Here is a 12,500-nt window from a genome sequence, read left to right as displayed (position 1 = left end):
TTGCAGAGAATGTTCCTCAAATTACAATCTGACCTTTTAATGAGATAAAGGCAGCCCCAAGCCTGCACACATGTTAAGCTATTGTATTAGGAATAACATTGTAGCATTCTTGGATTTGGAACAAAGAGGGAAAACGCTTAAGTGCACGCATGTACACATTGGAAATCTTCTTAACTGACGCCAATGATTTGAAATGCTGACCATTTAAGGTCGTGGTATAATACTGTAAAGCATCTGGAAGTTGAGGTTATTAACCGTAAAAGTTTACGACATGGCGCAAATAAGAACATTCCTTAATCTGTTTTTTTAATGGAAAAAATAGTTGTGTCTGGTTATGGGTGTATGGAATAGACATGAAAGACTTCAAGACCATACAACAAACAGTTCCAGGGTGAACAGTCTCTAAGCTTAGATATGAATTATAAAACGGACTATGTCTGTTGCCATGTTACATTGGAATCCACACACGAATGATTTAAGTATAAACATTCAGACATGGCACATGTCAACGATGTCATTCACAAGGCCACAATCTAAACTAGAATGATAAGCAAGATAATATCTTCTTTTTGACATTCATTGTTATCAATGATAGAAATAGTATGGCGTGGTACGACGTTATCTGAAGATTATTTGCCGAAAATAGATCAAGTTTTACACTCCCACAAAAGGTAGACTTTTTAGATACTCAAGAAAAATTATATAATATGAGAGTGTCCCAGTTTCTGACGCGTAAAACAGGGCGATTGCTTTGTAATGAAGGGTAATCCTTGACTATAAAGTACTTTTCGCCAGATACATATTAGATTCAGCAACCCCGTTCATTGCCCGGAATAATCCTAAAATTTAAATTCTCATTACTTATACAAGGGCACTCTCAAAGTCTGTAGAGCATATATCTCAACATCCGTCTTCTAACATCTATTATTTCGGGGGTTAAATTTAACGGCTTCAAGAATATTACAATTAGTGCTCTATTGATATTTTAAGAAATAATCAAAATGATAAATCTAATCAAATCAATAAACAACATAAGAAATTATATTAACGTTAAATAATATAAAGTAATGAAATAGTAATAACTACCACCAAAAAAAAAAAAGGAATAAAGCACTGAAGAATATGAAATACAATATTAAGACAAATGAGAAGTTGGACTTCCTTTAGAAATTATAAAATCATTATTCACCATCTCAAAGCAGAATACATCACATCACTGTGACTACTCGTCATATTCTCTGCGCATCTCATTGCTTCATTTTTGTTCCCCACAGAAGACCATAATATATGGTGCCAACTTTATATTTCATACAGTACAATTATCCATTTAAGGTCTCCTCGTCTAATAGCGAACCGCCAATCTCTGTCACTGTCTATAGCCAGGCAAATATTCACATCTGAGTCTAGTGACGTCATGTAAGTAAAGTGCCTCATTAAATGTCAAAATGAGGGGCCAAGAGTTGTTTTACCATTGTCAAACACACCGTCACAGAAAACCCTGGACTCGTCATTGCTTGAATTGGGTACTAGGCGAGAAATCTTATCTCTGAGCCATCGAAGCTATGCGGTGTATATTATATGTTATTATATTATGATGTTAGGTTTAAGAGAGGGTTTTCTCTTCAAGTTCAAGTTCAAGTCCATAACATGCAAAAGGTTCACTCTGCCCATCATTGCAAATCAAATACACATCAAGAATATCTATTACAACACACTAATCATGTCACTCCAGTCATTCAATCCTCCCAATGTTCTTGTGAATAGGAAAACGCGTTGAAATGACGAGGGCTCTTCTTGGTGGTAACTTGGTCCCGGGGTCAAGTCCGAAAACATCTTATAAGAAATTCATGCATTTTGGTAATTTAAAAAACCCTCTCTTTTCAGAAGATCCCAGGAAAAATAACCGAAAGTAGAAATGGGACGGAAAAACTGGTTCATTCCCTTGATTCAAATCTCTCTATGAAAATTGAATTCTGCTTATAAAAAGTTAAAAGATACCATGATGGCATGCATAGATAGGAACTAAAGTACTTACCTACTTATGGCTGATTACAAAATTGAGGGCGTATCATAATAATTGGGTTAAGTATGTCTTTTTATTGGCTGAAGCTTTTTGAAGAATATTTATAAAGATAAATAATTCTACTTCTAACCGTAACAAAAAGATTTGATAATCAGGTGAGTGTCTATGTGATTACGTAACCCCAGACTCAATTATATCTTCACGTGTTTTGTCTCAGAATTAAGAGTATTTATTTACCATTTTGTAGTCACAGGATTGAGTTTTTGACTGAACCAAACACAAAATAATGTTAGTAGCATTCAGTATAAAAAGTAGAATTAAGTAAAATATGGTTGAATTTGTAACAATAAAAAGATACTTAAAATAACTCCTAATTAATGGTTAAATGCCATATTGAGTACCAGTTTTAACTATTATACAGTGTTGAAATTATTCATATTATAAAGTGCAGCTCTGGTTATAGAGCTGCTCCTTTTTTTTTTTTTTTTTTTTTTTAAATATATATACATCTTATTTCCATTGTATTTTTATCTTATTGTGTAAATTATAACACGTCTGTACAAAAAATTTCCTTTTTGGGATGCAATAAAGTATTATTATTATTATTATTATTATTATTGATGGGTAAACTAAGAGTGAAAGAGACGAGGTATAGCTTTTTTGAATGATTTTTTTTTTCTAATATAATGCGTCTTTCAAGGATGCTGAACAGGAAGAAGTTTTGTCTGAAAACAGCCAATCTGACTTTCGTCTTTTGGGTAAAACAAATTGAAACATCCGTCCCCTCAAATAGCATCAGATAGTTTTCTTTGTTTACCCACTAGTGCAGCATCCATTTCATTAACGGTGAAATGGTTAAATTATTCTAACCAATTGAATTAAGTCAAGAACTATAAAAAACCTTTGCTCACCTGTTCATTTGGCACTGCCATAACCAATCATCTTTTTTCCTCATTTTAGCCACAATATCATCATAGTGAGATGCATATACATATCTTCTTTTGTCAATAAGTCTTAAATAGAGGCCGGTGTTACTAATCTTCTTCACTGACATGTCGAGGTTGAACAAAACCGGAATTAAGCAAGATGTTGTTTTCTCAAAATTAATATTCTGATTTTGTTCATCTGGTCTCATTCATTTCATTTCCAGCTTTCCATGGCGTGTTGGAATGATTTTTTTTTAAATCTCTCTAATTTAGAAAACAATGATATAAATCTTATAACAGTTTCATGATAAACATGTCTTTATTGCAGTTTTGATATTGTTTTTATTTGAACGTTTATTTGTAATCTCTATTGCCACACTGTTATACAAATAGCATGAATATCATGTTCAGAGTTTTTGTAAGTCCCTATTACAAACCTGCCTACTACTACGACAAATTCGTCAAAATACGAATTTTTGGCTTCAACAGCAGAAATAAATAAACATTTTTGATTCACTACAATATGGTAAGAAGGAAACGTTGGTGCCACAAAGCATATATTCAGGGTTTTGAAGGCATATTTAATATTGCTAAGTGTAAAATATTGATTTGTAATAGTTAATAATAGTAATTGTAATAGTTAAGATAGTAAATATAGTTACTTCTGTTTCTTCACTCTGAAAACTACGAATTTTTAACATTTCAAATAGGCAGGTCTGCTATTAAAAACAACTAGGAAGTAACTTTCACGACCGCTGCTTTTTGAATGCCTTCTCGATGCCAATCATGGGGGCTTCAAATGCCATGGACGCCACATAGCCCACCATATAGGACATGAGTAGAATACCTAGAAATGAGAACACCTGGGAGTGAAGGGGGGAAAAGGAGGATTGGGGGTTAAGAGCAGGGAGTTAGAAGTGTGTTAATGTTGTTGTTGTTTTTTTTTTCACATTATGAGATTTTTATTGATACTGTTGTAATAATCTCTTCTCATTTATAAACCAAACTATCGACTATTTTTGTCGTCTATTATCGTTTATAATCATCATCCATTATCTCCTCTTCCTCTTCCATCTCTTCAACAGCGTCATAATCTTCATCATCATCACCATAAGCAGTAGCAACAGCAACAACAATAACATCATCAACAACAACAACGTCACAACTACCATCACCACCAAACCAAATCTTTCCGCTAAATGAAAAAACTAACTATATTTTAAAAGATTGGCCATAAAACCTATCCTCCAAATACAGATCGATTTAAATGACCTTCATCTTGGAAAAAAAAACCTCTCGAACCAGGGACCTCTATCGATATTTGAAGGACGAGTTTTCTCCCCAAATGTTTAAATATGTGTTGTTCAGAGTACGGCAGTTTACTGGTTCATGAGTTATTGGGGTGGATTGATCATTAAGGGATGAGACCTGATAGGATGAAGAAAAAGAGACGATTGAAAAGGAAATGTATACAGGGATGGTTATTAAGCCGATGTTAGAGCTGTTTGTCACGTCTTTCTGATACTCTTTTACCTTCATTTCTGAAAGAAACTCAACATTCCCATCATCTTGACTACGATGTGCGGCTATTGTGATCGTGTGGTTTGACACTCGTCTTCGGACCAGAAGGTCCAGGATTCGAGACCAGCTCTGAGCGGAGGATAGTTTTTTACTCACATTCTCTCACCGCACTTAGGTATAAAATGAGTACCAGGCCGTTAACAGCATTGTCTCTGTCGGAGAAAATTGTAATATCGCCCAACAGGCGTCATGTCTCGATCTACATGTAAAGTGTTGCTGTTGGCTGGGGACCCCTTGTAAAATCGCTTTGAGCAGCTTTAGTGGGTATTGCACTATATAAAAATACATATTTTAGTTTTTTTTATATCTGATCTAACTTACAACGTTATTATTATCCAAGTTGACCAAACGCCTTTGGGAATCAAAATGGAAAGAAATCACCAATGGATGAACTAGGTAAACACAGGTGAGTCGACTGAGGGGTGCTAAGGCTTTCCATGACAAAACAGTGTTGATGAAACCTAAAAACCAAACAACAATGAAAAAGAACTATCAATTCTGTGAATACAATAGTATAAACTGGATATGTATGTTCAGAAAAATACAACACAAGTCATGACACGTTCTTTATATTTGTCAATTGCAGTTGTAGTGATCATTAGGATGCTCAAAACACTTTCTTCCGTATATATGGCCATATCAATCAATGTTTACCTTGGTTACCACTGAATTATACACAGGCTCCCTCAAGCCTTTGCCATATAAGTTGGATTAATAGTAGTTGTTGTCTATATCTTTATCTCATTGATCATTATTAACATTAGAAAGTGTAGCATATTCAGTTAATTACCCTTAGAAGTCGCTCGTTCGACCAATTCTAGAATACGGAAATTGGATCTGGAGCCTATTAAATAAAAAAAAAAAAAACAATTTATTAGTATTGAAAGTGTACAGAGGAGAGCTACCAAAAATATTTATACAATACAGTATTTATCTTTTAAGGAAAGGTTAGAATTACCTTGACTTACCAAGTTTGAAATATAAAAGAATTCGTGGGGATTTAATTATGGTTTATAGATAAGTACACGGTCTGGATATGATAGACTTTGCTGAATTTTTCTCATATTCTAATATTACTTTTACTGGAGGGGACAAGTTTAAGCTCTATGTCACTAGATGCAAAACAAACATAAGAAAAAATGTGTTCGGTATTCGTATTGTCCAGAAATGGAACCATTTGAGATTTGAAACAAAGAATGCAAAGTCTATGGATTATTTCAAGGTGTTAGTAACCAGGGAATTATATGACGGGAGATTTATATATGATGAATAATACTTGTTTACACTGCTATTGACATGGCTTTCAATCTTGTATGTAAATATCATGCATTGTTATCTTGTTATGGTTATTTTCTATATGTATGCACGCCCGTGTGTGTGTGTGTGTGTGTGTGTGTATGTGTGTGTGTGTGGTGTTTCGCATATTACGGTTAAATACATTTGTTTGTACAGCACACATATACGGGTACATCTAAGTTGATTAATTATCTTTACCATATTCATCATTATTGTAATCTTTCAATCAATAGATTTTTAACATTACTATCAAGAGCATTCATGGAAATTTATCCTATTTCGCCCTATACCATATGTTATATTATATTCTACTTTCAGCTGTTTCCCAGTACAGGACAGATAACTTTTGTCGTCCGCCCATGGTTAGAGAGAAATAGTTTAAAATATTGTGACGTCACGAATACGGTTCCTTAAATCACATCTTTTAACAAATCTGCCTTCACCCGTCAGGAGATCAAACCTAGACCGTCTTATCACTCGACACTCAAGCTTGCTATGTGGTCTAAACTTTCATATCTAGTTCTCATCCCCTGTTCCATTTGCAGTTATTTGTTGGACAAGCGTCTAATTAACGGGCATTCACAAGCTTGTAGAATGTTTGATCATGGTCATTTTGAGGAGCTTACCACTTAATTTATGAATCCTGATAAAATAAAATTAGATGAAAAGAAATGTCGTTGACTTTTACATATCTTCTAATTTATGTTTCACCTACCAATTCAAACATCCCAGAGTTAAAATCACTCCAACACAGTCATTACAAAATCTAAAAATGTTTTGTCTGTTTAAGGTTTAGCCTTATGTGCGACGATTTGTAGACGTTACGGCTCTAATTTGGATCTTTCACCGATAGAGAGACAGTCAAATTTATGTTCCTTAAATTGTGACTGCTCTTTTGTTTACGGCAGATATACTTTACTGATATTTAGTATTTTAGTGAGACCATCTTGGTGGAAATCTTGTTCCTGAGCTCATTTTAGCAGGGGGTCTTAGATTAAGCACAAATTCAGGTAAACCTTGTGGAAATATTTCTGTTCCCTGTTTAAATGACTCTCTTCTCTTACTTTTTGAGGCACTTGTAAGCGCAGTTAAAATTATGAGATGTTATTCTTTCATAATCCCATCATTATTCTGTAATGGTTTCTTAATGTTCTAAAAGTGTTGCAAGCGCCTTAACGACGTCAGAAAAAGTAAAACCGATACTAAACTAAGCTGCTAGAAGTTGTGGTCTGTACAAAGTAATGAACAAAAATGAATAAAACAGCTTCAAAAAAGGACACATTTTGGTATTTTGTTCTTTCTAAACTATTACAATCATATTTCTTTTGTTCAATAAATGTAAATGTTGCTGCACGAAGCTCGAAGAAATAAATAATAATGTGAAATTGAATGTAAGCTATTTTTGTAATTAAATTGAAGCTTACATTCAATTTCACATTATTATCTATTTGTTCACTAAACAAAACGAACATATTTTAGCTCATAAAAGTGTCAAGACAAGATAAACATGTATATCATGGTTGTTGTAATGGAAAATATTCTAGAACGAACGCAGAATAGTGTCTATTACAACAATGTTTATAAAAACGGGCCTATTATTTCGTCTGAATGTCAGATCTGCAATATGTTCACGTCGGTTAAGAGGAATCCGCTCTGACTCACCGCCATATCCATTGGCGCAAGCAAAGATTACCCAGCATACTGCAAGGCCCCAAGAAATTCGATGGAGGGAGTTGTACAGTGCGGCTACCTCTGTGGTCACTGGGTGGCCATTGGAGTGCTCAAACATACCGTATTGGACAGCCAGGGCCATCGCTGAGGCAAGCATCCATCCAAGTACTACGATGGGCTGGTGACGTAAAGATATAAAGAGAATAAATTTAGTAAAGGTGGCTTAAAACGACTTGCTCTTAATTTTCAGGTCTGATAACCGAATTCCAATACAACAATGGGCTCATAACAATTTGGGTTATCAAACCTGCAAATAAGTACACGCCGGTTTTTATCAATTAAAAAAAGTACAAAGCAACAGACTTTGGCCTTCTTTTGAAGAAGAGAGAGATTCATCCATTCATTTATAGATACAGACAAGCATACATACAAATAATAAATTGTCCCAGTGATTATACTAAATTTAGTGGAGGTGTGGTTAGTAAAATTCCATTTTCACAAGAGAGAGCAGTGAAATTGTTACTGCAGGTTTCACATCAATTGAAGAAAATGTGACTCGCTGACTCAAGCTGATATGATGTCAGAATGAATTAAAAAAGAAAATTTTGCCTACCCAGTTAACTGCCGTACACCGGAAAGATCCGTATTTTAAAATTTGGTCAGAAAACTTATCTTTCAAATATCGATCGATTTAAATGACCCCCATCTTGGCAAAGACTCTCAAACCTGGGACGGTCCCATCGGGTTCTGACCATTAGTCAGCAATCGAAAACAAACATATAAGAAAATATGGAGAGAAAATATTAACTTTAAAATAACGAATATCTTCATATCGGCGTGTACAAATAAGTGCACGTCGCTTCATAATACAACGACGGCAACGACAACGAAAACGAGAAAAAAAAAAGGTGGCAAGGGAGACAACCAAGATAATAGTAAACAGTAATACATAGATCATCACCAACAGACATTTCCAAATGCCTTACACGCTCTCTCTCTCTCTCTCTCTCTCTCTCTCTCTCTCTCTCTCTCTCTCTCTTACTATCTATCTGTCTCCTTCATTCCAGCAATCATATTGCTATTACCAAGGCAGAGACAACGGCCAGGTACTCAATTTACACCTGAGTACGGGGAGAGAATGTGAGTAAAGAGGACTCAACTATATGCCGCATAGAGCGGGATTGGAACCCAGGACCTTTCGCCCCAAAGGCGAGAGTCATACCACAAGACCACATTGCCGAACAGACCTAGTACTACTACTACTACTACTACTACTACTACTACTACTACTACTACAACTACTACTACTACTACTAATACTACTACTACTACTACTACTACTACTACTACTAATATTACTACTACTACTACTAATACAGAGGTTTTCATCCTTTTTTAAACAAAATGTGAACAACAGCTCTGAACTCTATTCTAACTTTAACCATTCTGTGATTGAAATCATCATCTTTTAAAAGTTTAATATTGTGTTCATTAATGATTCGGAAATTTCATATGAAGGAAGAAAATTGAAATTCTCATTTTTCGATGTTTTCCAGTATAGAAAACATGATTTTATAGTTCCTTTTAGTTTCTTTTCGGACGCCTCTCTTATCACTGCTATAACATCATCACCACCACAAAAATCATAGTAGTAATTGCTGGTTCCTTACCTCGGGAATTCTTGCCTTACAGTCGTACTTATATAACAAATAGCCGGTGACCATGCCGACTATATAAGACCCGATTCGGTTATACGGCTTGATATAATACATTTTGAAGTAATCACCTGTACTGAAACAAAAAATAGAAAACCAAACCATTTAAAAGTCGTTAAATCATTATACGGAAAATGCTATATGTTATCATCATCATAGCTTGTCGCTCCAACACCAAACCCACTCCACAGCATCTGTGGAGCAGACTCTTAGGTCATGGTCAGTGCAGCTGGGCCCATCCTGGCATTCTCTAAGGATGTGCACCATCGTCTGCTCTGGGCACCCACATGTACACAAACGAGTCTCAGCCAGCCCCCACTTTTTCATGCTTCCATGAAGCTATCCTTGTTTTTACCTTGGGTAAGATTCTCATTTCGTGTATTAGGACATTATGGATTATCCACGTTGATATGGTATACAGTGTTCGTTGGATTATAGAACACTTTGCAATGCGATATGTCGGAGCTGAGTGACTGAATGTTATCTATAATATTATAAGTCATTGCCTCCCACGAGCATTGGACTTCGGCACGCTCCGATTCTAGCACGTTTTTTTTTTGGTGGCTTCTCTCAATCGTGAGCTAGAATCCAGCAAGCACTGCATTTGATTGGTAGAATATCTATAAACTAGTGTTAAATTAACGCCTAGGTGAGGAAATCTTCCATTTTTTTGTGGAATACAAAAATGAATAAAGATTTTTTAAACCTCCAATAGAATCAAGTTGCTTTTGTGAATGCAGCGAATAACTCTGATTATATTGGCAGTCCGTAATATACATTTGACACACAAGCCCTGTACAGACTACACCTAAATGAAGAAAGGCCCTCTGAATGAGATGACGATTGTGATGGCAATGATGGTGATGATGGTGATGGTGATGATGATGATGATGATGATGATGATGATGATGATGATGATGATGATGATGACTTACCCATTTGAAAACAACTCCAGGATAGGAGCGAGATTATTCATATATGTGATGATGCCAGACGCCATGGCATTTCCTAGCAAGAGGACAAAAGGAACTACCAGTCCTATATTGCCTAAACTGAAAAATAGAAGTGGTTTGAACTTAAAAGCGGAAACATTTGTTTTCATGACAACTATTTGATTACATATTTATGGACTACCGTTACTGAATGATGATGATGATGATGATGATGATGATGATGATGATGATGATGATGATGATGATGGTGATGATGATGATGAAGATGATGATGATGATGATGATGATGGTGATGATGATGATGATGATGATGATGATGATGATGATGATGATGATGATGATGTTGAGGATGTTGATAATGACGACATTTTCTGCGTGCTCCAACACACACATACACACACACACACACACACACACACAGAGAAGAAGAAGAAGAAGAAGAAGAAGAAGAAGGAGAGAGCGAGAGAGAGAGAGAGAGAGAGAGAGAGAGAGAGAGAGATAGTGAGAAATTGTGAAGAGATATTGGGAAATATGAACAAATTCATATTATAAAACTATGTTTCCCTTAATTATAATGACCACTTTTGTAGCAGGTGGAAATCTATTCAGGGAATTATTTATTATAATTTTAGTATAGCTGTTTTATAATTTAATCATATGATGTGACATCTAACTTACTAGAAAATGGGCAGAAATATAATTGGGCTGATGATAAAAAATTGCATATCGTTTGCCAGATACCACGACCATCCCATGCACTGAAATAAAGCATGTAATATTGAAAAACACAGAAAACAGTGACCGCATTTATAGAACGGTAAAATATATTGCGACCTCTCATTCTGCACATCCCCGCCCTTCCTTTAAAATCTAAAACCATGGAGCCGACAAAAAAATTCCCTCGAAAAGTAGAAAACCAAACATTCAACAAAATTGCTTTAAATGTTGCATTGAGTGGATTTAATAATATGTTTTCACATAACAAAATCGTTTCATGTGTTGTGCACAGTACAGCTGTCACGAATTTATTTTAGAATGCAATGGAGATGAAAAAAAATAGAACGAGAAGAGGGAGAGAATGTGTCGGAGGATGAGGAACTGGCTTTAAGGACAATTAGGGGTATAAAGGAATTAAAAAGAGTGAGAAAACGAAAAAGAAGAGAAAGAGAATATGGAGGATAAAGAAGCCAGAAAGAGGAGTAGGAGGAGGAGGAGGAGGAGGAGGAGGAGGAGGAGGAGGAGGAGGAGGAGGAGGAGGAGGAGGAGGAGGAGGAGACTATTTTGAGTCTTATGAATGCTGATTATTTTTAAAGATATCAATAGTTATTGAGGTAAGAAATCCTCAGAGAGGTCCGTACCATTTTCTCCTCTTTCACGAAGTTGTTGATGTACAAGAGGTTTGTCCACCACGATTCGCCGTTATAAACATCATCCGTCTGTGGCCAGACAGGTCCATCGGCACTGTAGTTAAACAGTGTGACGTATGTCATCAACACTAGCATGTATGGAGGGGTCAGTCTGGAACAAAAACAAGAACGTGAGCTTCATTAGTTGGGAGGGATTCTTTTAATTTCAATGTGCCAGGTAATCTTCTGATTTACGATTAAAACAATGATTGCTTTAATTAGGCATGATATGGGAAGCAATGGGCTTTGTGTTGCCATAAAGTACAGTTAGTGTGAAGAGTAATGATTTGTCATTATCTTATTTTATAACATTTCCTTAATCCCATATTATAAACAACATTATCACTTCTCTTTGGGGAACTTTCCGTGTAATACCCCTACATCTTTAGACACGTCTCAGAAGGGATAAATACAACTCACGCTGTGATATGAAATTCATCGAAAAGAAATGAATTATACCGTCGACTTTACCAGTAAAAAGCCGTAGTATGGAAAGACATGGATTTAAAACGTGGCCAGAAAACGTATCCTTCAAATAGCATAATCTTGACAAAACGCTCAAACCTGGGACTTCGTGAAGTCCCAGGTTTGAGAGATTTTTGCCAAGATCAGGGACATTTAAATCGATCGATATTTGATGGACGAGTTTTCTGACCAAATTTTTAAGTACGTGTCTTTCCAGAGTAGAGCTGTTTACTAGTTATACTGGGGAATGCATTTGTCATTGATTGTGTCCCTTAGTTGTGTCCATCACACATTAATACTATTGTAAGGACAATTCAACCTGGAACCACCCACTGCTGCTAACTACCCATAACTTTGGACAATTTTGGCAGATTTCGGAAAAAATAAGTACTCTCCTGGATTCACTCCCAACTGGTGTCCATCTCTCATACTCTCGGCTTAACTCTCCACTTGTATCTACCTCA

General features: G+C 35.7%; 1 protein-coding gene across 1 annotated transcript in view; it reads right to left on the bottom strand.

Moving 5' to 3' along the window:
* Nucleotides 1–3,245: 3,245 nt before the first annotated feature.
* Nucleotides 3,246–12,500, bottom strand: part of LOC144964808 (nose resistant to fluoxetine protein 6-like) — an 18,934-nt gene continuing 9,679 nt past the window's right edge. Inside the window, exons 9-15 of the mRNA XM_078899449.1 lie at nucleotides 11,524–11,683; nucleotides 10,844–10,923; nucleotides 10,148–10,264; nucleotides 9,168–9,288; nucleotides 7,489–7,675; nucleotides 4,852–4,991; nucleotides 3,246–3,812 (exon numbers count right to left, since the gene is read on the bottom strand). Coding sequence (XP_078755575.1) covers nucleotides 3,696–3,812; nucleotides 4,852–4,991; nucleotides 7,489–7,675; nucleotides 9,168–9,288; nucleotides 10,148–10,264; nucleotides 10,844–10,923; nucleotides 11,524–11,683 — 922 coding nt within the window. The 3' untranslated portion in view covers nucleotides 3,246–3,695. The remainder of the gene's footprint in view (nucleotides 3,813–4,851; nucleotides 4,992–7,488; nucleotides 7,676–9,167; nucleotides 9,289–10,147; nucleotides 10,265–10,843; nucleotides 10,924–11,523; nucleotides 11,684–12,500) is intronic.

Source organism: Berghia stephanieae, chromosome 1 (assembly GCF_034508935.2).
Source record: "Berghia stephanieae isolate SIO BIC M18660-M18661 chromosome 1, UCSD_Bste_1.3, whole genome shotgun sequence".
Classification (NCBI taxonomy): domain Eukaryota; kingdom Metazoa; phylum Mollusca; class Gastropoda; order Nudibranchia; family Aeolidiidae; genus Berghia; species Berghia stephanieae.
Note: the sequence above shows the minus strand (reverse complement) of the source record. Positions and strands in the feature narration are given on the sequence as shown.